We start from the raw sequence: 25483 nt of genomic DNA on the forward strand, positions 1-25483 counted from the left end.
ATTAAACTAGAGGACAGGATATGCAGAAATGCAGGAACATCCTGCTCCTCGGTTATGTAAGCACATCAAAAGCTTGTAGAAACAGTCCTCGCTGTGAAATATGAGCATGAAGAAGACATTAATGGTTGATAGAAGAGATGGTTATGGTAAGATTAGCTAAATAGATGGGTACAACTTTTTATTTAGTTTAGTAAAATTAGACTACCAAGCTGTCAGTGACATTTGCAAGGAAAGAAAGTGCACTTGGGAAATTAAAGGCCCTGATTTTGGCATATTCATAACTTTTCCACTTTTTTTTCATGGCTTTGTTCCAAAATTCTCTCTTTAGGTTCTAATGTTTCATTAAAATTTCGATTTTTGTTACCTAAAAATGTTTACATTTTGCTGTAAAGCCTTTTAAATCTGCTGTAATATCAATAAAAGACCCAGTATGAAGCAGTTAAATGGCATAACTTTGTCGTTTAAACAGTAAATCCTGAAACAATTAACTATTTTTGTTATCTGAGTAAACGCACTGATCTCAAAAAACAATTAGGAAATTAAAATGCATCACTCAATCCCCTTAAAAGAGGATATTTCAGCCAATTTTTCACTTTCACACTGACTTTTCCAAGCTTTTTTCATTGTTTTCTTTTAAAATGATATAATACTACTGTATACCGGTAATTTACCAAATTTCCTGTTTTTGCTTATTAAAATATTCTAAAATACATCTTTTGCTCTCATTTTTCAACATAAAAGTTCACATTTAGCTGTAAGGCCTTTATTATCTGCTGTAGTGTGGATAAAAGAGGCTGTAAGTTTTTCATTTTGCAATATGTTTTATGTATTTTTTCTGGCACCTTTGCTACCAGACTTTCACCATTACCTTTTGGGATTTTTGTTACAGTTCAGGTAACGTCTAGAATAGCATTTGGGAAATTAAAATGCATCACTAAATCCCCTTGAAAGAGGTTATTTCAGCCAGTTTATAACTTTCAGACTGACTTTTCCACTTGTTTTCATTGTTTTGTTCCTAAATTCTCTCTCTAAATTCCTATTACTGTTTCCTGAAAATGTTCAAATTCAACCTGTGCTCTTATTTTTCTATTTGAAAGTTCACATTTAGCTGTAAAGCCTTTATAATCTGCTGTAATGTGAATAAAGATGCAGGAAAAAAGCAGTTTGTGCTTAATGGCACAACTTCACCGTACTGCAACATTTTTGCTGTTTTTGCTGATTTGCTGTTTCACAGTTTCTTTACTGGATTTTTGCTTACAGTTTAGGTAACATCCAGAATAGCTATTTAGAAATGAAAATGCTTCACTAAATGCCCTGTTTGTTGCTAAATTCTCTCTCTAAGTTCTATTATTACTTTCATTAAAAGTCATACTATTCCTAAAAAATGTTCAAATTCACACTTTAAAGTTTACATTTTGCTGAAAAGACTTTATAATCTGCTGTAATGTGAATAAAAGATGCACTAAGAACCTGTTTAAACGGCATTTTGGGGATAATCAACATTGCTTCCGTCTGCCTCCTCCAACCTCGAGGGCACTGTCAACGTATGGACGGACATATATGTGTAAGAGTGTGTGTGTGTGTGTGTGTGTGTGTGTGTGTGTGTGTGTGTGTGTGTGTGTGTGTGTGTGTGTGTGTGTGTGTGTGTGTGTGTGTGTGTGTGTGTGTGTGTGTAAATGAAAGCCGCAGACAGTGCATGCAGGCTGTACAACTTCCGGACAGTAAACATCAGCTTTCTCATGAGAATTTTTCCATTTTCTCCTCTCAGATCCTCTCTGTGTGTCCCTGGGTTTGAACTCTACACAAGTTTATTTCAAAGAGAGAGAGAGAGAGAGAGAGAGAGAGAGAGAGAGAGAGAGAGAGAGAGATGCTCATCTGGAGTCAACTTTATAAAGGCTTTCATTCTAGATTAATAATAAAATAAGACCAAACTTAAAGATTTGTCAGATTACAGTAGCTGGAAACAGAAGATGAACAGAAACACATCGAGAAATACAAAGTGAGTCTTAAAAATAAAGATATAATAAGGATTATGTGCACATGTACAGATATGACATGATGGATTAGTAGTTGTAGGACAAGTAGAATTATTTTAACTTTAAATAATAAGTTTATACAGTAAATTAACAGTGGTACATTTCTGCTATTGTACTGTAATTGTAGAAATTTATAACAATAACAGTACAAAACTACATTACACAATGTTATTTAACTGACAGAGCTGTAACTAGCAATGGTTCCACCAGGCGATTGCCAGTTAAGCTAACACTGTGGCAAGGACAAGGCTCAGACAGCCACACTTAGCCAATCAGAAGTGACAAAGACGGTTCCTTCCCCCTTGATTGACTCATTGTCTAACAGGTGATTCAATCACTCATTCATTCCATTGGTTCTGAGTAGGTTACAAACTTCAACAGCGTTGCCATTTATCGGCATCCATCAGCAGCACAGATCTGAAGAGAGGACTATGCGTAAGTCATAATTTCTTTTGTAAAAAGAAGGGGGAGAAGTAATATTCGTAGTGACATGTGCTTTTTAAGTGCCAAAAGATGCTACTACAGCAACCTGCTTTTTAACGTATTTGAGTTACTTCACGTAATGTTACAGTATATAGGCATAGTCAGCTAACGTTAGCTGCTGCTGTTATTACTCGGCCAAGGCGTGGTGGAGTTATGTGAGGATCAGGGTAGCTTGTCTGTGACTACGTTTATATGCAGTCAATAACCCTTTCATAACCAGAATATTAGCAATAACCCAGTTGCGTATGGCCATGTAAGCACCCACAAAAACCCAAATATGCTCATATTCCGGTTTTTAAAAACCCGAATAAGACCCCTGGGTTACTCCTTTTCTAACCCGAATATCTCGTAATATAAACGCGCATCAGAATATCCCCATAGAAAGAAACATTAATTTGCGTTCTCCGCATGTTTCATCTGAAAGGAATCTTGGTCTTTTGAGTACGGTAACTCCTTGTATGCCGCGTCTGGTGCGCGACCCACCGGAAATACACAAGTAGAGGTAAACAGACATGGCGAAACCCACACGCGGCAGCACAGCGCAACACTTTTGGAGCGAAGAGGAAATGGACTACTTTATTAGCATTGTGAAAGACAGCTGGGTCAACACGAGCACCAAAGCGCAAACAAAGGCGACTGCTATCAGCCCCGGACAGTTCATTATCCATCACATTGCCGATGCTGCTGCTGTTCTGGTTTTTTTCTTTGGGTAGAGGAAGAAGAAAAGGAAATGATGCAATTTGTGTCATGACATTGTCTGTGTGTCCCGGTTTGGATGGGAATATCCCAACTGATTACGCTGATCATGTAAACAAGAGTAACTCTGTCTGTTTAGGCATGTAAACGTAGTCAGTGACTCTGTTGGTCTGTGAATCTGTCTGTCCGCGTGCAACTTTACTCAAAAACAGAGCAACAGATTTGGATGAAATTTTTAGGGAAGGTCACAAATGACACAAGGACCAAGTGCTTAAATTTTGGCATTGATGCGGCTTATAGTGAGATCCACAGCTTTATTAAAGATTTCCCATTGCCAGATACAGCAACCTGCACAGCGTCACTGTAACCATGACGTGAACTCTGTGTCTGCTACCCGCTGACGATCATATGATTGCGATCCTACGACAAAATGACTGTGATTTATCAGTTTATCAGATTTATCAGTTGGAAATCAAACAAGGAACAAATGATTAAACTGTGGGGTGTTTCTGAGTCCCGCTTCTTAGACCACACTTCCTGTGCCGCTGGAATGCTGAAAAAATAAAAGCCTGCAACATTAAAAATACGTCTTCAAAATAAAAGCATAAAAGGAACAGTTATTTTAACACTAGCAAAACAAAGGCTTGCCAAAAGTGATGAACTGATCAACACACCTTCATAAGTGTAATTTACATGCAGTTTCGTATCCATACATAACATGCACATGCATAACACATGCATGTGCTCAGCACAAGGTAATTTTTTACTAAATATTTCATCAATTGTAAATGGTATGTCAACTCAGCAGCCTTGGCGGAGTACTGCGCTCTCTGAGTGCTTTTCTACTTTCAATTTGCAGACCATGAAGAGAAAGTCAACAGACATCTCTTCTCACTTCAAGAAGAAAATTAGCACAGGAGGAGAGAGAGCCAACGGCTGAGCAGCAGAGGCACAGTGATGAGGAGACGGAGGAAGGAAGGGAGGAAATTAACTCAAAATGTTAACTGTACTGTTATTAGTCTATGCACATTAGGTCATTAGTAACATTAAATATAACACAGGACAACAAGTTTATTAATAGGCGCTTCCTCAAGTCTTTTTGATCGTTTTCTGCTAGCCTACATACTACAGTATAATAAAAAAGACAGTAATAATAGTACTAGTAAAATAAAATTCCTGAAATTATGACTTTTTAGTTTTGATGTGCCACCCCAAGATTTTAAGTGGCCCCACCTGGCCACCCCTATGAAACATTTCTGCAGACGCCACTGGTAACTAGAAACAAAAAATCTTAAAAAATATATATATACAAGTACAGCTGAAAACAATAGAAAAATAAACGACTATTCTGACAATCATTTAGAGCATTTGTGAAGGAAACTCTCCCTATTTTTAGATTGTTTTTTTTTTTTTTTACAAATAATTCAGACAATTAATTGAGAGAATAATCAGCTGCTAAATCCAAATTTAAAATAATTATGACTTCTTTACAAAATAGGTCAACATGAGTCCAATCTCCAAACCATGTGATATCATAAAATATAATATATAGATTGAGTTGATATAGTATACAGTACTACAACAGACACAAGTTTTTTTTTTTCATATTTTCAGCAATGTGTCATTTTTCTATAATATATAATACTCTAATAATGATGAATAAGGAAAACAAGCATTTAATCTTTTCATCTGTTCGACAGTTTCAGTCTCTGGATGAACATTTAATCTGCAGCACCATCTAGAGGAGAACTCATGAACTGCTTCAGTATTCTGCTACTTTATCCTGATAGGAATTACTTACAACCCTCTTTTCAGTCAATAAATACACAATATAAATGCGCATTTTTACTTAAATGAAGGGAAGTTGAAGCTTTTCTCAGCTGCAGCAGCAGTTAAAATGTTTCTTTTCTTTGTTTTCTGAATATAAATATAAAATGTGCTCAGGCTGTGTGCCAAAGTGAGCACATTTAGAGCATAATTAAATTATTTTATTACAATATAAATAACATTTTAAAATTAAATTTGAAATCTTGATGACTCATTTTGAAAAATGGGAAGTCATTTTTGAAAACTTTGACTTCACGGATTTGTATAGTTTTTAAAAAAAAATAAATGACAGATAATTTCTATTAAAAATAGAAATTTCTATTAAAAATCATAAAAAAATCATTTACACATTAATATCTATCTATCTATCTATCTATCTATCTATCTATCTATCTATCTATCTATCTATCTATCTATCTATCTATCTATCTATCTATCTATCTATCTATCTATCTATCTATCTGTCTGTATTGTATTATATTGTTATAAATCTTTCTAACCATATTTTCTCAAGGTTCCTACAAAAACTGTTATTTATTGGAATTAGAATTAGAATGGCTTTATTGTCATCATACATGGCATGATGAAAATAATGAAAATATAGAATAGCTTCCGCTGCAACCAATGGAAACATTGTTGGTAGCTGCATATAATGTTGGATCTGATGTTTGTCCTGGTGAAAGTGAACCTGCGATACAGTGTCCAATTTGTAAATATTTCCAAAAGTGACCTCGTCCTACCAGGTTCAACTTTTCCTTGATTCCATCATAGGAAAGAATACGACCATTTTCAGACAAATTGTTTAATGTTTAAACCGCTGGTCCCAATAGATCATCCATCCATCCTTAATCCTCATTAGGGTCACAGGGGGCTGGAGTCTCTCCCAGCTGACTGAGGGTGAAGACAGGGGACACCTGGACGGGTCACCAGTCTATCACAGGACTACACATACGTAGAGACAAACAATCACACTCACATTCACACCTATGGGCGATTTAGAGTTCATCATGTTTTTGGACTGTGGAAGGAAGCCGTAGTACCAGGAGAAAACCCACTCGTGCACTGGGAGAACATGCAAATGATGAAGTGTAAACTAAGTTAGAAATCAAGGCCAGAATCTATGACTTGATCGTGTTCAAATGCCTAAAAAGTTTCTGCAAAGATCTTCAAAAAATCACCAAGAGAAGTCCACGAGTATTTCTTCACAGTGATGACATCCCAGAAAGAACTGAAGATACTGAGCTGTGCACTGTCTTTTATGCTGTGAGCGTTGGTCATTTTTCCACACCTATAGGGCATATGATAGGAGTGGCAATTTTGACACCGTTATACTTTTCTAAATCTATTGGTCAGATCATCACATTTCACCCCAGATCACTTTACAGAAGACATTAGGTTATCATTAGGTCAACTTTTACAGAGAACATGCCAAGACATGTTCAAACTCTTTACTCCACATCATTATGCATTTTATACATACATTCTAACTCTGGTCTTCAATACAATAGCATTTGCCATAATTACATGATCTTTTACAGGTGACCCAGTGGCCTAATGGATAAGGTATCAGCCTCCGGAGCTGGGAATTGTGGGTTCGAGTCCCACCTGGGTTGCTGCATAGTGTCAAGAATTGTATTTAAGCTAAAAATGTCAATGGAGTTTGTCCACAGTTCAGTGTCAGAGTGGATGGATCTATGACAGCTCCAGCTTTGCCTCCACCCTGACAACAGAGGTACCATCAGCAGCTGTTTCCACCTCTGTCCGCTATTAAAAATGCTCTGTCGCAACAGATTTATGGTTTTTGCAACAATATATACGGCTACATTTCAGTGAGAAGTGCAGAAATTTGCAGAGCAGATAGTTAAAAAACAGATCTGTTTTGTTGGACTAGATGTTGAGATCCCTTCTTGCTGGTCTGGTTTGACACACTAATGGTGGTAATTTCATGAAATTTCTGTGATAATCTAAAGTTAACTTAATGGAATTGCCTTGAAACCTTAATTTTTCTTCACTTAGAGTTCCAGATTTGACGCCTCTGTCTCTGCATGAATGGACGGTTTCAACTAGTTCAGACTGGTTATTGAATGTCAATTTGATTGTAGAGCAAAGGTAATTCCCTTTAGCTCATTTTAGTTGACCATAAATCCATGGGAGGACGTCACAACACAAAAATATTGATTCAAGCACTGTATTGCAGCAGATGACCCAGTGGCCTAATGGATAAGGTATCAGCCTCCGGAGCTGGGGATTGTGGGTTCAAGTCCCACCTGGGTTGCCTAACAACGTCAAGAATGAAATTGAAATTGTGGGTCTCTGCCAATGGTAATAATGTAACCACATAAAACGGTTTATCTCTCCACCCACTTTAATGAAATTCAACCTCACTGTTGTTGTATAATCCTGCTGCAACACAAACAAAATAAAGTAAGCCATTTTTACCTGATATTTCTCATATTTAACCTTATATTGACACTGTGACCAGATTTAACGAGCTAGAAAAAATCTTGAAAGCAAAACATTGGAAGATAAATCTTTCTCCAAAAGATGCTTAAAGAGGCCTAATTTAGATTTGACTAGCTCTATAGATGCAATATGTACCTTAAGTTTTGTAGTTTTTACTGTCTAACTGCACAGAATCAGTTTGTGTGAGAGGTGACAAAGATAAAACTCTATTGTTCTCCTTCTTTAAATGTTGTAATGTGAAAATCCATGGCAAGAAATATGTGATGTTGACTAAAATTAGTTGAATAGCCCACAAATATGGGTATCGGTTGATATCAGAATCGGAAATTGAGAGTTGGACAATATCGGCATATCGGTTATTGGCAAAAAAGCCAATAATGGACAATCCTACTTGAAACCTTATTTTTTCTCCACTTTGAGTTCATGATTTGATCCCTCCACCTCTATCGCTACATGAATGGACAGTTTCAACTACTTCAGACTGGTTATTAAAGTACACTGCTCAAAAAATTAATGGAACACTTTTTAATCTAAGTATTGCATCAAAGCAGTGAAACATGTGGGATACTGATCTGGTCAAGTAAGTAACTGAGGGGTTTTTAGTCAGTTTCAGCTGCTTTGGTGTTCATAAAATTAACAACAGATGCACTAGAGGGGTAACAATGAGACAACCCCCAAAACAGGAATGAGTGTACAGGTAAAGGCCACGGACATTTTTTTTCTTCCTAATGTTTTCAGACTGTTTTTCCCAGTCTACAAAATGACCTCCTGCAGACCACTGGTGTGAATGTCTCTGATCAAACAATCAGAAAGAGATTTAATGAGTGGTCTGAGGGCCCAGCGTCCTCTAGTGCCCGCTGTGCTCGCTGACCGGCACCGTGGAGCTCGGCTGGCATTTGCCATAGAACACAGGAATTTGCAGGTCCACCACTGGTGCCCTGTGCTTTTCACAGATGAGAGCAGGTTCACCCTGAGCACATGTGACAGACATGAAAGGGTCTGGAGAAGCCATGGAGAACGTTATGCTGCCTGTAACATTGTTCAGCATGACCGGTTTGGTGGTGGGTCAGTGATGGTGTGGGGAGGCATATCCATGGAGGGACACACAGACCTCTACAGGCTGGACAATGGCATTCTGACTGCCATTAGGTATCAGGATGAAATCCTTTGACCCACTGTCAGACCCTACATTGGTGCAGTGGTCCTGGATTCCTTCTGGTGCACGACAATGCCCAGTCTTATGTGGTAAGAGAATTCATGCAGTTCCTGGAGGATGAAGGAACTGATAGCATTAGCTGGCCCCCATGCTCACCTGACCTAAATCCAATAGAACACCTTTGGAACATTATGGTTATGTTTTGTTCCATCAGACACCATCAGGTTGCTCCTCAGACTGTCCAGGAGCTCAGCGATGCCCTGGTCCAGTTCTGGGAGGAGATACCCCAGGACACCATCTGTCGTCTCATTCAGAGCTTGTCCTGACATCGTCAGTCATGCATACAAGCACATGGAGGTCATACAAACTACTGAATACCATTTGGAGTTGCTGCCAAGGAATTTCAGCAAGATGGACCAGTCTGCCACATCAGTTTTTCACTTTGATTTTGGGGTGTCTTGAATTCAGCCCTCCTGGGGGGTTGATAATTTTCATTCCCATCAAACCATGTGGCACTTTTCATTCCTAACACATAATCCAGTCCATATCAATGCTAAGATCCAGTTTGGTTTTTCCCCGTATTGAAATATGATGTATTTTCAAAGTGTTCCTTTAATTTTTTTGAGCAGTGTATATTTGATTGTAGAGGAAAAGCTAATTCCCTTTAGCTCATTTTAGCTGACAATAATGTTATTGGGGGACAGCACAACTCAAAAATATTGATTCAAACTTGAGCTTCAGCAACATTGCACTATGACAGGTGACCCAGTGGCCTAATGGATAAGGTATCAGCCTCCGGAGCTGGGAATTGTGGGTTCGAGTCCCACCTGGGTTGCTGCATAGTGTCAAGAATTTTAAGTTAAATATGTCCAAAAATGGCAATGGTGTTTGTCCACACTTCAGTGCCAGAGTGGATGGATCTATGACAGCTCCAGCTTTGCCTCCACCCTGACAACAGAGGTACCATCAGCAGCTGTTTCCACCTCTGTCTGCTATTAAAAATGCTCTGTCGCAACAGATTTATGGTTTTTGCAACAATATATACGGCTACATTTCAGTGAGAAGTGCAGAAATTTGCAGAGCAGATAGTTAAAAAACAGATCTGTTTTGTTGGACTAGATGTTGAGATCCCTTCTTGCTGGTCTGGTTTGACACACTAATGGTGGTAATTTCATGAAATTTCTGTGATAATCTAAAGTTAACTTAATGGAATTGCCTTGAAACCTTAATTTTTCTTCACTTAGAGTTCCAGATTTGACGCCTCTGTCTCTGCATGAATGGACGGTTTCAACTAGTTCAGACTGGTTATTGAATGTCAATTTGATTGTAGAGCAAAGGTAATTCCCTTTAGCTCATTTTAGTTGACCATAAATCCATGGGAGGACGTCACAACACAAAAATATTGATTCAAGCACTGTATTGCAGCAGATGACCCAGTGGCCTAATGGATAAGGTATCAGCCTCCGGAGCTGGGGATTGTGGGTTCAAGTCCCACCTGGGTTGCCTAACAACGTCAAGAATGAAATTGAAATTGTGGGTCTCTGCCAATGGTAATAATGTAACCACATAAAACGGTTTATCTCTCCACCCACTTTAATGAAATTCAACCTCACTGTTGTTGTATAATCCTGCTGCAACACAAACAAAATAAAGTAAGCCATTTTTATCTGATATTTCTCATATTTAACCTTATATTGACACTGTGACCAGATTTAACGAGCTAGAAAAAATCTTGAAAGCAAAACATTGGAAGATAAATCTTTCTCCAAAAGATGCTTAAAGAGGCCTAATTTAGATTTGACTAGCTCTATAGATGCAATATGTACCTTAAGTTTTGTAGTTTTTACTGTCTAACTGCACAGAATCAGTTTGTGTGAGAGGTGACAAAGATAAAACTCTATTGTTCTCCTTCTTTAAATGTTGTAATGTGTAAATCCATGGCAAGAAATATGTGATGTTGACTAAAATTAGTTGAATAGCCCACAAATATGGGTATCGGTTGATATCAGAATCGGAAATTGAGAGTTGGACAATATCGGCATATCGGTTATTGGCAAAAAAGCCAATAATGGACAATCCTACTTGAAACCTTATTTTTTCTCCACTTTGAGTTCATGATTTGATCCCTCCACCTCTATCGCTACATGAATGGACAGTTTCAACTACTTCAGACTGGTTATTAAAGTACACTGCTCAAAAAATTAATGGAACACTTTTTAATCTAAGTATTGCATCAAAGCAGTGAAACATGTGGGATACTGATCTGGTCAAGTAAGTAACTGAGGGGTTTTTAGTCAGTTTCAGCTGCTTTGGTGTTCATAAAATTAACAACAGATGCACTAGAGGGGTAACAATGAGACAACCCCCAAAACAGGAATGAGTGTACAGGTAAAGGCCACGGACATTTTTTTTCTTCCTAATGTTTTCAGACTGTTTTTCCCAGTCTACAAAATGACCTCCTGCAGACCACTGGTGTGAATGTCTCTGATCAAACAATCAGAAAGAGATTTAATGAGTGGTCTGAGGGCCCAGCGTCCTCTAGTGCCCGCTGTGCTCGCTGACCGGCACCGTGGAGCTCGGCTGGCATTTGCCATAGAACACAGGAATTTGCAGGTCCACCACTGGTGCCCTGTGCTTTTCACAGATGAGAGCAGGTTCACCCTGAGCACATGTGACAGACATGAAAGGGTCTGGAGAAGCCATGGAGAACGTTATGCTGCCTGTAACATTGTTCAGCATGACCGGTTTGGTGGTGGGTCAGTGATGGTGTGGGGAGGCATATCCATGGAGGGACACACAGACCTCTACAGGCTGGACAATGGCATTCTGACTGCCATTAGGTATCAGGATGAAATCCTTTGACCCACTGTCAGACCCTACATTGGTGCAGTGGTCCTGGATTCCTTCTGGTGCACGACAATGCCCAGTCTTATGTGGTAAGAGAATTCATGCAGTTCCTGGAGGATGAAGGAACTGATAGCATTAGCTGGCCCCCATGCTCACCTGACCTAAATCCAATAGAACACCTTTGGAACATTATGTTTTGTTCCATCAGACACTATCAGGTTGCTCCTCAGACTGTCCAGGAGCTCAGCGATGCCCTGGTCCAGTTCTGGGAGGAGATACCCCAGGACACCATCTGTCGTCTCATTCAGAGCTTGTCCTGACATCGTCAGTCATGCATACAAGCACATGGAGGTCATACAAACTACTGAATACCATTTGGAGTTGCTGCCAAGGAATTTCAGCAAGATGGACCAGTCTGCCACATCAGTTTTTCACTTTGATTTTGGGGTGTCTTGAATTCAGCCCTCCTGGGGGGTTGATAATTTTCATTCCCATCAAACAATGTGGCACTTTTCATTCCTAACACATAATCCAGTCCATATCAATGCTAAGATCCAGTTTGGTTTTTCCCCGTATTGAAATATGATGTATTTTCAAAGTGTTCCTTTAATTTTTTTGAGCAGTGTATATTTGATTGTAGAGGAAAAGCTAATTCCCTTTAGCTCATTTTAGCTGACAATAATGTTATTGGGGGACAGCACAACTCAAAAATATTGATTCAAACTTGAGCTTCAGCAACATTGCACTATGACAGGTGACCCAGTGGCCTAATGGATAAGGTATCAGCCTCCGGAGCTGGGAATTGTGGGTTCGAGTCCCACCTGGGTTGCTGCATAGTGTCAAGAATTGTATTTAAGTTAAATATGTCCAAAAATGGCAATGGTGTTTGTCCACACTTCAGTGCCAGAGTGGATGGATCTATGACAGCTCCAGCTTTGCCTCCACCCTGACAACAGAGGTACCATCAGCAGCTGTTTCCACCTCTGTCTGCTATTAAAAATGCTCTGTCGCAACAGATTTATGGTTTTTGCAACAATATATACGGCTACATTTCAGTGAGAAGTGCAGAAATTTGCAGAGCAGATAGTTAAATAACAGATCTGTTTTGTTGGACTAGATGTTGAGATCCCTTCTTGCTGGTCTGGTTTGACACACTAATGGTGGTAATTTCATGAAATTTCTATGATAATCTAAAGTTAACTTAATGGAATTGCCTTGAAACCTTAATTTTTCTTCACTTAGAGTTCCAGAATTGACGCCTCTGTCTCTGCATGAATGGACGGTTTCAACTAGTTCAGACTGGTTATTGAATGTCAATTTGATTGTAGAGCAAAGGTAATTCCCTTTAGCTCATTTTAGTTGACCATTATTTCATGGGAGGACGTCACAACACAAAAATATTGATTCAAGCACTGTATTGTAGCAGATGACCCAGTGGCCTAATGGATAAGGTATCAGCCTCTGGAGCTGGGGATTGTGGGTTCAAGTCCCACCTGGGTTGCCTAACAACGTCAAGAATGAAATTGAAATTGTGGGTCTCCACTAATGGCAATATAATTTGCAATTAAATAATCCCATAAAATGACTTCTCTCCATTCAATGAAATCCATCATTATCACTGTTGTGTAATTCTGCTGCAAAGCTAACAAGATGAAATAAACCTTTATTAATCTCATACAGGGCTGCACTTTTAGCACTTTTGTATTGCAGCAAGAGGAACCCCGGTTCAAATCCCGGGGTGGGCCTGGAGTTTGCATGTTCTCCCTGTGCATACGTGGGTTTTCTCCGGGCTCTCCGGCTTCCTCCCACAGTCCAAAAATATGCTGAGGTTAATTGATACCTCTAAATTGCATGTAGGTGTGAGTGTGTGTGTGATTGTCTGTATATGTAGCCCTGTGACAGACTGGCGACCTGTCCAGAGTGTCCCCTGCCTTCGACCGAGTCAGCTGGGATAGACTCCAGCACCACCGCGACCCTAGTGAGGATAAAGCGGTGTATAGAGAATGGATGGATGGATAATCTCATAAATCCCATATTTAACATTTTATTTTGACACTGTGTCCAAATTTAACAATCAAGAAAAATCCTGACAGCAAAACAGTCGAAGATAAATCTTTCCACAACAGATGCTTAAAGAGGCCCAATTTAAATTTTAATAGCTCTATAGACGGAACATATTCCTTAAGTTTTTATTGTCTAACTACACAGAATCACAGAATCAGTTTGTGAGAGAGGTGACAAAGATAAAACTCTATTGTGCTCCTTCTTTGAATGTTTAACAGTCTCCTAAATGACCCAGCATTGAAATTAAAGCTGTAAGCAGCGATGAACGGGACCTCGCATCTTTGCTTGTAGGCGAACCCACGCATGTCCACCAGGTGGCGTTGCGACCGAGTGTGTATGTCGACTTGTGGAGGTGATGAGGGCTGGCCTCTGATCACACATGTAAAATTTCAGCCAGATTGGAGCATGTTCAGACTAGTTATAGAGCATTTCCTGGCCATCCATCAGGTGGTGCTGCGACTGAGAGTGTATTTCAAACAGTGGATGTGATGAGGGTTGGACTCGGATCACTCATGTAAAGTTTCAGGCTGATTTGAACATGTACAGGCGAGTTAAACAGTATTTCCTGTCCATCCAGCAGGTGGCACTGCGACTGAGAGTGTATTTCATCAATGGATGTGATGAGGAGTGGACTCTGATCACTCATATAAAGTTTCAGGCTGATTTGAAAATGTACAGGCCAGTTATACAGCATTTCTTGTCCATCCAACAGGTGGCGCTGCGACTGAAGGTGTCTGTTGGCGTATGGATGTGATCAGGATTGGACTCTGATCACACATGGAAAGTTTGAGGCAGATTGGAGCATGCAGTGGATAGTTATACAGCAGCTGATGTTTCATGGCAAAGCATCAAAACCCTTTTGGTTTCTGGGTAACGTTTTGATAACTTTTCATCACCAAGTCCTGCTGTGTGGACTGACAAAATTTCAGGTCTCCTGGAGTTACCCCCTAGGAGGAGTTCGCTCTCAAAAATGAGAAAAATCATCAAAAATCTCACAATTAATCCAAGATGGTGGACTTCCTGTTGGGTTTAGGGCATGGCTCCAAGAGGCTTTTTTGTGCATCCTGATGTGCTCTATAGGCTTCCCAAATGTTATGGATGTAGTTGAAACATGCTGGGGGGGCTGTTTGTTAAAAAGTCTGCAGGGGGCGCTATAGCATGTGCAGTGCCGAGATGCATACAGTGTTGTTCCTTGGGTCGATGGTGACGTGTGTGGTAATTTTAGTGAGCGTTGAAGTATTCCTAACTTGTCAAACAGCATTTTGTTTTTCATGGTGATATTTGGTTGCTACGGCAACAGCATTGCATGAAATGTCACAGCCTTCGCAGTCAAGAGGTGAAGACTTGGCTGAGCAATTTCCAGCATGATATCACCAAGTTTGGGGCCATTGTATCTGAAAATAGAATGCCTTAAACTTACTGTTACCAGCAGGTGGCGCTATGACTTTTTCAGAATTTATGAGTGTGGATGTGTTCAGACTGGACCTGGTATCCAGCATGTGAAGTCTGAGGCATATAGGATCTTGTTCAGCTGAGATATGAATCGTTACATTTTCATGGCAAAACATCAAAATTTGTTTTGCCGCCACAGACACACCCTTTGATGACAAGTCACCATTTTCACTGGGATGCATCATCAATGTGTTCAGGCTGTTGTCACCACATTTGAGGTGAGTCTGGTCAATGGGCTGACAATAGAACAAGTGTAAAAAATGTCAAATTCTTGATACCACATGGTGGCGCTGTAACTGTCAATGAATTTTACCACATGGATGTGATCAGGATAGGTCTCTGATCATACATGCAAAGTTTCAGGCAGATTGGAGCACTTTCAGAAGAATTAGACACCACTTCCTTTTTCATGGCGAATGATCAGTATTTTGAGGGGCCGTCATGGCCACACCCTTTTGGCTTCGGCACAACATTTTGATAACTTTTCATCAGGACGGTCCGGTGCATATACTGGCCAAATTTCAGGTCTCTCGGACTTACCCCCTAGAAGTAGTCCATCACACATTTCTCACAGTTAAGGCATGATGGCGCACTTCCTGTTGGGTTTAGGGCATGGCTGTGATTGACTTTTTGGTGTGTCCTGATGAGCTGCACATGGCCACCAAATATTGTAGCTGTAGATGAAATGTCATGGCAGTTAGCCGAATAAACACCTTTTCAATTTTGCAGGGGGCGCTATGGAGCCACTTTGCCACACACATGCGCAGCTCCAATAACATATCAAATTTTTCACCAGTCCTGATATGCATGCAAACTTTCATGCATTTTAGGGTATGATAAGGCCGCCAAAAATGCAATTCAAAATGTCGTAAAAGAATAATTACTAAGTCCTTGCATTTCTATAGGGTCCTAGTCACCGCGGTGCCTTGGACAGTCGGTGCCCTTGCACCGCCTGTCCTCGACACCGTCGGTGCTCGGACCCTAATTATACAACTTGAACTTTGTAACTTTATAAGAGTACACAGACTGAAGGTTGTGCTTTAGTTAAATATAAGGTTGGTTTAAATTAAAACCTGCAGAGCCTGAATCCAGCAGAGGACGACTGCAGCAGAGCAGCAGTTGCTTAAAGGGTTTTTATATTTACGTTATTGCAAAAATGGATTTAACTGTTTAATCAGTTTTCAGCTCTTTAGATCTGCAGTCTGCTGTTGTTTTCTTCGGTTTCCTTCATATTTCATCTCAATAAGGTGATCTTGACCAACTTTTCTTCATTTCCACTCTTTTATTGCCACAAAGATACAGAATTTAGATTTTTATTTTAATCAAAATTTTCTCAAACTAATTAAGCACTTAATTTAAAGAGTTAACTAGTTGCATAATCATTTCTACTGTAGATTCATTGATTCCAGGTACATTATTTGGATTATTTATTATTGCAAAAGCTGATCTAATTGTTTATTTTAATCCATTTTCAGCTTTAAAACTTACTGGACATGCAGTCTGCTGTGATTTATTTTTTTATTTTTTTATTTTTTTAAATTTAGTTTTTAAAAAATGTCTTGTTTAGTCCAAAGATCTTGAGTTTACTACCACAGAGGGGGAAAGAAACCAGAAAATATTCATATTTAAGGAGCTACAATCACAGAATTTAGTTTTTATCTTTATTAAAAGTCTTCTCAAACTACCAGAAACATAATTTACTCAAGATGATGAGAAACATTCTGAGTTTCCAGATAAACAGGAGTAGAAAACACATTTGTAGAGCTTTTAGAGCAGAAATGATACACTGGAGCTGCAGCTTTTATGGTTTCTGCATCAGAATAAGACTTTATTTTATGTTTTAATTTTTGCCTTTTACCTGTAAAGTGTCTCTGAGTGCCCAGAAAAACGGTATACAATTAAAATGTATTATTATTATTCATTTAGCTCATTGTTGGTGTCAATTTGCTTCATTGCTGCTGATTTATTTCATGTTTTCCTTCTCTCAATTTGCAGAAAAAGCTAATCCTTCCTTTATAAGATGAAGTTCGAGGCCATCCTGGATGAGATCAACGGCTTCGGGCCTTTCCAGATCATCCTCATCCCGCTGCGGTGCTCCCCTTGGCTGGTTCTTCCGCTTCACTTCCTGTTGAGTAACTTCATCGCCGTGGTGCCTCTTCACCGCTGTGACATCAGCTCGCTGGATGACCGAGGGTTCTTTGGAAATTTAACTCGGGAGCAGAGACTGACCGTCAGTATTCCTGCTCGAGAGGATGGAGAACCTAAATCCTGCGAGATGTTTGCAGAGCCTCAGTTCCAGCTTTTATCCAACAGCTCCAGCAGCAGCGGCCTGCCCACAGTTCAGTGTCAGAGTGGATGGATTCATGACAACTCCAGCTTCACCTCCACCGTGGCAACAGAGGTACCATCAGCAGCTGTTTTTAACTCTGTGTGCTATTAAAAATGTGCAGTCACAACAGATTTATGGTTTTTATAACATCATATACAGCTACATTTCAGTGAGAAGTGTAGAAAATTATAGAGCAGATAGTTAAATAACAGATCTGTTGTCTAGGACTTGATGTTGAGATCCCTTCTTGCATACATGAGACACCTAAGGCTCTGTAGGACGCTCAAATGAGTGAAGGCGTCCTCTGGGTTGTCAAGTAGGTGCTCTTCTTCATGGGTGTTTTATGGATAGGCCCTCGACACCTCCAGAAGGTTTAGCAGTGAATCCTAGCGTCCCAGGTTTACGCCCTAGATGCCATCTATTCAACTGAAGGCCCAGGGGGGTTCTTTCTCTTTATCCAGAGCCACTGACTTCACTTTTCAGAAGCTCTGCCGGTGTGCCTTCCCACGTACTCCCATCTCCTGGAGAAGCCTGAATGTGGAGGTGGCTATGAATCCTCTGTAGCCTACTTCAATTAGAAAAAAATAAAATAAAATAAAAAAATAAATATATATATATATATATATAAACTTACAAACAGCATTTAAAACAAGTTAAAATTAGCTATAATAGGAAAGTAGTGAGACAGAAAAGTCTTGAAGTGCGATTTAAAAGAAGTGAGTGTTTGGAGCAGACCTACAGCTTTCAGGGAGTTTGTTCCAGATATGTGGACTGTAATGCATAATTGCTGCGTTGCCATGTTTAGTTCTGAAAGCAGACCAGTACCTGATGACCTCAGAGGTCCAGATGGTTCATAAAGTGACAGCAGGTCAGCTGTGTATTTTAGGCCTAAACCATTCAGTTCTTTGTAAAGCATCAGCAGGATTTCAAAATCGATTGTCTGGCAGACAGGAAGCCAGAGTAGAGATCTAAGAACTGGAGTGATGTGATCTACTTTTTCATTCCTTATTAGGACTCTAGCAGCAACATAGACATTTTAGGGAGTCCTGTAAAGACACCGTTACAGTAGTCTAGTCTGTTAAAGATAAATGCATGAACCAGTTTGTCTAAATCCTACTGAGACATTAGTCCTTTAATCCTTGATATATTCTTAAAGTGACAGTCAGCTAATTTTGTGATTGTCTTAGTGTAGCTGCAGAAATTGAGGTCTGAATCGAGGACTACACCAAGGTTTCTAGCTTGGTTTGTACATTTCATTGTAACAGATTGAAGCTGACCTTTATCCTTTCTTGGCTCCAAAAACAAGTATTTCAGTAGTTTGTTTGTGTAACTGAAAAAAAATCTTTCACATCAGTTCATTGACTTGTTGGATGCATTTACTCAGTGTTGGTATGAGACTATAATCCCCTGGTGATATAGTGATATAAATTTGTGTGTCATCTGCATAGCTATGGTAATTTATTTTGTTGTTTTCCATTATCTGACCCAAGGGGAGCATGTAGATGTTGAATAGCAGAGGCCCAGAATGGATCCCTGAGGTACTCCACATCATTTTCATCCACTCAGATGTGTTATTACCTATAGACACCAAACAGTCCCAGTCATTTAAATCAATCAATCAATCAATCAAACTTTATTTGTATAGCACTTTTCATACAAAATTTGTAGCACAAAGTGCTTTACATAGAAATAAAGGGACAAACAAAAATTAAAATTAATAAAAATACAATGAGAAATACAACCACCCATCCCCCACCCCCGCAACCCACCAATCTACATACAGCAAACACACTCACTTACACACACACACATACAAAGATATGTGGGACAGATTTTAACAGAAAACATAAAAAGAGGACTGAGGAAACGGCATCTTTCATTAAAAATGAGGGAACACTGGAGCTAAGACTAAAATAACAATAAAAATAAATAAATAAAATAAATAAACAATAAATAAATAAATAAGATCAAATAATATTGATAATTATGATTAGCTAAAAGCCAGAGGTAGGTCTTGAGCTTGCTTTTAAAAATATGAACAGTAGGTGCTGCCCTCAGGTCTTCAGGTAGACTGTTCCACAGATGGGGGCCGTAATAATAAAAAGAGGCTTCACCGTATGTTTTAGTTCTGACTTTAGGGACTATTTAAAGACCACTACCTGAAGACCTGAGGGCTCTACTGGGTTCATAGGGTAAAAGCAGATTGGATAAATAAAAAGGAGCAAGACCATTTAAAGACTTAAAAACTAGTAAAAGAATCTTAAAATCAATTCTAAAAGATACAGGCAGCCAATGCAGAGACTTTAAAATCGGGGTAATGTGAGCTCTCCTTCTGGTCTTCGTCAGCATGTGTGCAGCTGAATTTTGCAGGAGCTGTAGCTGTGAAATGTTCTTTTTTGGAAGAGCAGAAAGAAGAGCATTGCAATAGTCAATTCTACACGTAATAAAAGCGTGAATAAGAGTCTCTGCATTGGCTTGAGAGAGAAACTGGTGCACTCTGGAGATGTTCTTTAAATGATAAAATGATTTTTTCGTAATATCTCTGATGTGCAGGTCAAAGCTAAGGTCTGAATCAAATAAAACTCCAAGATTTTTGACCTGCTGACATGGATTAAAAGACGGTGCTCGGAGTTTGCTGTCCAGTTTCTCTCTCTGTGGACCTGTACCAATGACTGAAACCTGGGTTTTGTCCTGGTTGAGCTGAAGAATGTTGTCTGCCATCCAAGACCTGACATCTAAAATACAATTAAAAAGGGCATCGATGGGCCCTGAGTCATCAGGAGACACGGCGATGTAAAGTTGCGTGTCATCAGCATAGCAATGAAAGTTGATGCCGTGTCTCCTGATGACATCACCTAAAGGCAGTATATAAATAATAAAAAGTGTGGGACCTAAAATTGAACCCTGGGGGACGCCACAGTTAACATTATAGAGTCCTGACTGGCATTCCCCCATGTTCACATAAAACTTTCTGTCAGTGAGATATGATTTAAACCAATTAAAAACAGTGCCAGAGATTCCAATAAAACCATTGAGTCTATTTAAAAGAATTTGGTGATCTACTGTGTCGAAAGCTGCGCTCAGGTCGAGCAGCACAAGCACAGAGGTCAGTTTTTGATCCATGTTGGTCCTGAGATCATTCACTATTTTTACTAAGGCCGTCTCTGTGCTGTGACTGGCCCTAAAGCCAGACTAATAGATTTCACAGATGTTTAAAATGTTCATAAAATCATTTAATTGGTTAAAAGGAAGTTTTTCTAGAATTTTACTTAAAAATGGCAGATTGGAAACTGGCCTGTAGTTATCTAAAATAGATGGATCTAAATTGTTTCTCTTCAGAAGGGGTTTGACCACAGCTGTTTTAAAAGCAGAAGGAAAAACACCTGTCTGAAGAGAATAATTAATAATATGAAGAAGATCTGGTTTAAAAGACTCATAAATTTGTTTAAAAAAGGATGTGGGGATGGGATCTAAAAGGCATGTTGCTGGCTTTAGATGTGAGACAACCTTGTCAAGCATTTCAGCATCAACCAGGACAAAACTCTCCAGTGTCTCTTCATTAGAGAATAAAAGCTTGGGGAATTAAAAAGTTTTAGGTTGGGCGCAAGAGAGATTTGTTCTTATTGACTCAATTTTACTGCAGACGTGGACAGCAAAATCTTCACACACTGACTTTGAGGAAAAGTCCAGAGGAAGGTTAAAAACGGTGAATTAAATGATCAGTGGTTGAGAAGAGGATTTTAGGATTATTGTGATTTTCTGCTATTAGTTTTGAAAAATGATTTCTTCTTGCTTTTTTAATTGCATTATTGTACGTTGACATTTGCTCTTGAAAAATTTGGTAATTGACTGTGAATTTGTTTTTTCTCCATCTCCTTTCAGCGATGCGACACTTTCTTTTTAAGTGTAAAATTTCTTCTCCTGTCCATGGAGGTGTTGGTTTTGTTTTTAGTGTTTTGATTTTAACTGGAGCCACCCTGTCAAGGGCTGATTTGAGTTTACTGTTAAAACCATCTACAATAAAATCACAAGAAGAGGGTAAAATATCTGGGGGGGGTATCTCTTAAGATATCAATAAAATTTGCAGCCACTTCTGCAGTAAGATAGCGTTTCCTAACAATTCGCTCTGGAATTTCTTGCCTGTTAAAATAACACACATCAAAGAATAAACAAAAATGATCACTAAAACCAACATCAGTCACTGCAGTGATGTTTGCTGACAGTCTATAAGTTAAAATAATATCTAAAGTATTCCCCTTTTTATGTGTGGGAGTGGTGACATGTTTAAAATGCATACAGTTAATAATGTTTCAAAAATCTGAGGTAAAAGAGTTTGATTGATTGTCCATATGGATATTAAAATCACCTAAAATCATTATTCTGTTATATTTTGTGTGGATTATTGACAACAGTTCTGAAAATTCTGCAATAAAAGAGGTACAATACTTGGGGGGTCTATACAGTGTTAAACATAATGTGGCTGGACTGTTAAAAACAAAAGAGTGATACTCAAAAGATTTAAAAACACCAAATAAAATCTCCTTAAAACCAAGTGATGTTAAAATAATACTCGCTGTGCCCCCACCCATTTTTTCCTGTCTAAAAGAATGTAAAAAAACATAGTTTTGCGGTGCTGCTTCAAGCAGAGTGGAGGGTCCATCAGTGCCGAGCCAGGTTTCAGTTAAAAACATACAGTCAATTTTGTGATCTAAAATCAAGTCATTAATTAAAAACAATTTATTTAAAAGGGATCTTACATTTAAAAGTGCCATATGCAAGACTTCTGTTTGTGGTGGATCTGGTGGTGGTCTCTGTGTAATGGGTATGAGGTTACCTGGAGGTGCAGCCAAGGGTTTATTGGAGGTGAGTCTTCTGGCAGTGATGATGGTGGGGATTTTTGAGAATGTCGATGAATCAGAGGGTCCAAGTCCGGTAGAACATGTGATGCTACTAAAAGTGGAACTTAAGAAGTAGGGACAGGGACCAGGTGGACATCAATCACTACCGGACATATCAGCAGGTGTAACACGCCGAGTGGGCTTGTGCAAGGTGGATGGAGCCTGGAAATGCTGTTTCCCGTAGAATAAATTGACGGAGAGCAGACGGCTCCCGGCCCTATTAAGGAGCAGCCCGTCTGAGCCGAACAGATGAGCCCTGTCCCAAAAACTGTTAAAATTGTCTATGAAGCCCAAACCGTGGGCTCTGCAGACCGAGGACAGCCAGGTGTTGAGGCTCAGCAGCCTGCTGAATCTCCCCAGTCCTCTGCCACAGGTGGGGGTGGGGCCGGAGATGAAGGCTTGGAGATGGAGCTGTCTGATGATGCTGAACAGATGGAGAAAGTCCTGTTTTAAAATTTCCGACTGCTGTTTGGAGATGTCGTTGGTACAGGTGTTGTGCCAAAAGTTGATTTTTGCCAGAAACTGATTTCCGGTACACGGGAGTGCGCACGCACAGCCGTCACAGTTGAAAAGCACAGCTAAGCGCAACCAGTTTGTTTATAGTCATCTAACGGTGATTATTTGTGTTTGCGTTTTATAGCCTCCTGTACGTCTACTTGCCTTATATCCCTGTGCAATAGGCTAGTTGCTGATTTCAATCTGCCGTGTATTTGTGCTAATAAAGATATGTGCCACCGAGGGAGAGTCTTTTTTTCTGCACCAACATTACATTAGATCCCTCAACAGAAAAATTGACCCCACACAGTGCTTTGTACGGTTTGAAATATGAGAAAAAGGACATTACAATGTGAAAATCTGCTTATTTTGCTTGCCAAAACATGATTGATGCCTCTGGTATTGTACATAGATGGATATTTTGCCCTAAAATGACTTAATATAACACAACACAGTAATATTTACAGGATTGTCTCCAACCAGTATTTTTTTACCCCTTAAAAATGAGAAAAGGGAAATTACAATGTAAAAATCAGCTGATTTTGCTTACCAAAAACTGATTCTTGCTTCTGATGTTGTATGTACATGAATATTTTGCCCCAAAATCACTTTATATAACACATCAGAGTGACATTTGGAAGATTGGACTCCAACCAGTGCTTTATACCACTTAAAAAATGAGAAAAGGGACCTAACAATGTAAAAATCAGCTTATTTTGCTTGCCAAAGACTCATTCATGCCTCTAATATCACAATGACGACCTCATTTGACATCTTACCATTTTAAGAACAAGATGTTGCCAGTGTCAACTTGCTTTAAATTATGATAGAATTTGTGAATTTTGAGAACAAATATATTTATTATGGACAATTGTACAGGCAAACAGCCAAATGTATGACAGACATCCACTCTCCCATCCATACCACGCACACACACACCCACACTACTGGCATGCTTCACACACATATGGCCTCCTTCCCTTTTTGGGGTATTTCACACAGCTTTTGTGGTTCCATCTTGGACACACCTCACACCCGATCTAAAAAAAACAAAAAAACAAAAAACAAAATGAGTGATGATTATATTGTTTGGAAATTGTGATATTTAATCATTTTTTAATCAAAGCCAAATTTAGGAAGGATGGGTAAAACACTTACCCACGAAGTGTCCCCTGTGTGCTCCCCACAGAAATGACAGAGGTCTGTCAGGTCATCTTGCAATAAAAAGAAAAAGAGGTCAGTCAGTAGTGTTTGTCAGAGTAGTGGTATTAGAATTAGAAAATAAGATTTTAAAAAACACACCTGTATTCATAAGAAGATAGACCGCTATTTCCTCTCTTATATTGTTGACACTGGATGGTGAAGTGTCAAACACCAAAGGCAACCCCTCCAAGATGCATTCAGCAAACTGTAAATAATAGATGCAACAATGTATTTCTGTATTATATTTGAACGTCATCAAATGTGCAAAATAGACAATAGCATTAATGTTTGTGTAAGTAACACTTAACAGTAAATCCCCCCAAAAAAACATATTTCACTTTCTTTCTCCTATCTTACACATCTCTTACATATCAAGTAAAATAATGTCAGTGTCCATATTTACCAAACATGCTTGTGTGTTACAATAAACAGCTAAGCAAGGTTCAGAGCAACGATGAATAATATTCCTGATGTTAGAATATACCTTCAATGCAAAAGCCCCACAAGACGTGGCATCTTTCTGAATGGAGTGGGTCCTTGTTTCACACGCCCACCTTGAAGGATTTAACCCCCTTTGTCTCATGAATGATCTACCACAAACAGACATGATTTGAAATGGCACATTTATGAACTACAAAATATGTGACAACACAAATGACTGCATAAAATATTACCTTGTGACATCCTTGCACTGATTGACTGCCTTTTTTTCCCCCAAGTGGGTCCAGAAACAGGCTCATCTTTTTGGCTGGTAAGATTACCAACAAGATACAAATTCAATGCCATAACAATACCTGTGTAGTGATACACACACATGCACGCACACCCCCACATGTGCACCCACGCACACACACACACACAAAATGTGTTGTGAACTTACCACCAGCATCCAGTGATGTGCCTGATTAACCACGCCCAAAATGAATTCGTAATGCTGTGGGATGATCTGTAACATAAGATAATACACAAAAGATGTCTTGTGATATTTTTATATTCTGTTGTATTTATTAGTACAAAAACATGAGAGAATATATTTTATTACCTTAATTTTAGGTTTCTTCCCCTCCCAAATCCGTGTCATTTCAAATGTGTCAATGGCAAATGCCCTTGTGGTGTTGTTTTGGTTATACCTCTCCACAAGTTTTATGAGATATGCATTTATAACCTGTAATTTAAAAAAAAAAAGTTAAACCTCTTTTTGCAGAGAAAAATCTAAAAAAGAGATGCATGTATCTACCTGAATGTATTTAAAATAGGAAATCAATGTAAAATAAAAAAAGTGTTAAAACTTCACCTCACTCTCAAACTCCATTTGAGGACCCGTGTTAAAGATATCATAGTAAAATATCTTATAGGGACCCATGTAACAATGTAATTCTGTCAGTACAAAAATACATTTGAGATGCTATAGTCTGTCTGTCTTAGGGCTGGCCCAAATAGTGGTTTCTGGCCTCCGAATATTTGGGCCCTATTAAAGACGAATATCCGGCCCCGTAACGTCCGGGGGGGGGGGGTTGCGCGCGGCAGCGGCGGA

The 25483-nt window shown here is 39.2% G+C and overlaps 1 protein-coding gene and 6 non-coding genes across 7 annotated transcripts in view; all 7 read left to right on the plus strand.

The window, feature by feature from the left end:
* The first annotated feature begins 6582 nt into the window (after positions 1–6582).
* On the plus strand, positions 6583–6655 carry trnar-ccg (transfer RNA arginine (anticodon CCG)). The gene has a single exon. It is a non-coding gene; the product is annotated as a tRNA-Arg (tRNA).
* Positions 6656–7244: 589 nt separating this feature from the next.
* trnar-ccg (transfer RNA arginine (anticodon CCG)) lies at positions 7245–7317 on the plus strand. The gene has a single exon. It is a non-coding gene; the product is annotated as a tRNA-Arg (tRNA).
* Positions 7318–9423: 2106 nt separating this feature from the next.
* trnar-ccg (transfer RNA arginine (anticodon CCG)) lies at positions 9424–9496 on the plus strand. Its single transcript has one exon. It is a non-coding gene; the product is annotated as a tRNA-Arg (tRNA).
* A 595-nt stretch (positions 9497–10091) lies between these two features.
* On the plus strand, positions 10092–10164 carry trnar-ccg (transfer RNA arginine (anticodon CCG)). The gene has a single exon. It is a non-coding gene; the product is annotated as a tRNA-Arg (tRNA).
* Positions 10165–12264: 2100 nt separating this feature from the next.
* trnar-ccg (transfer RNA arginine (anticodon CCG)) lies at positions 12265–12337 on the plus strand. The gene has a single exon. It is a non-coding gene; the product is annotated as a tRNA-Arg (tRNA).
* A 599-nt stretch (positions 12338–12936) lies between these two features.
* On the plus strand, positions 12937–13009 carry trnar-ccg (transfer RNA arginine (anticodon CCG)). Its single transcript has one exon. It is a non-coding gene; the product is annotated as a tRNA-Gln (tRNA).
* Positions 13010–17044: 4035 nt separating this feature from the next.
* Positions 17045–25483, plus strand: part of LOC110972639 (solute carrier family 22 member 7-like) — a 51132-nt gene continuing 42693 nt past the window's right edge. The window contains exon 1 of the mRNA XM_051960154.1: positions 17045–17425. Coding sequence (XP_051816114.1) covers positions 17045–17425 — 381 coding nt within the window. The remainder of the gene's footprint in view (positions 17426–25483) is intronic.

Source organism: Acanthochromis polyacanthus, chromosome 15 (genome assembly GCF_021347895.1).
Source record: "Acanthochromis polyacanthus isolate Apoly-LR-REF ecotype Palm Island chromosome 15, KAUST_Apoly_ChrSc, whole genome shotgun sequence".
NCBI classification, from domain to species: domain Eukaryota; kingdom Metazoa; phylum Chordata; class Actinopteri; family Pomacentridae; genus Acanthochromis; species Acanthochromis polyacanthus.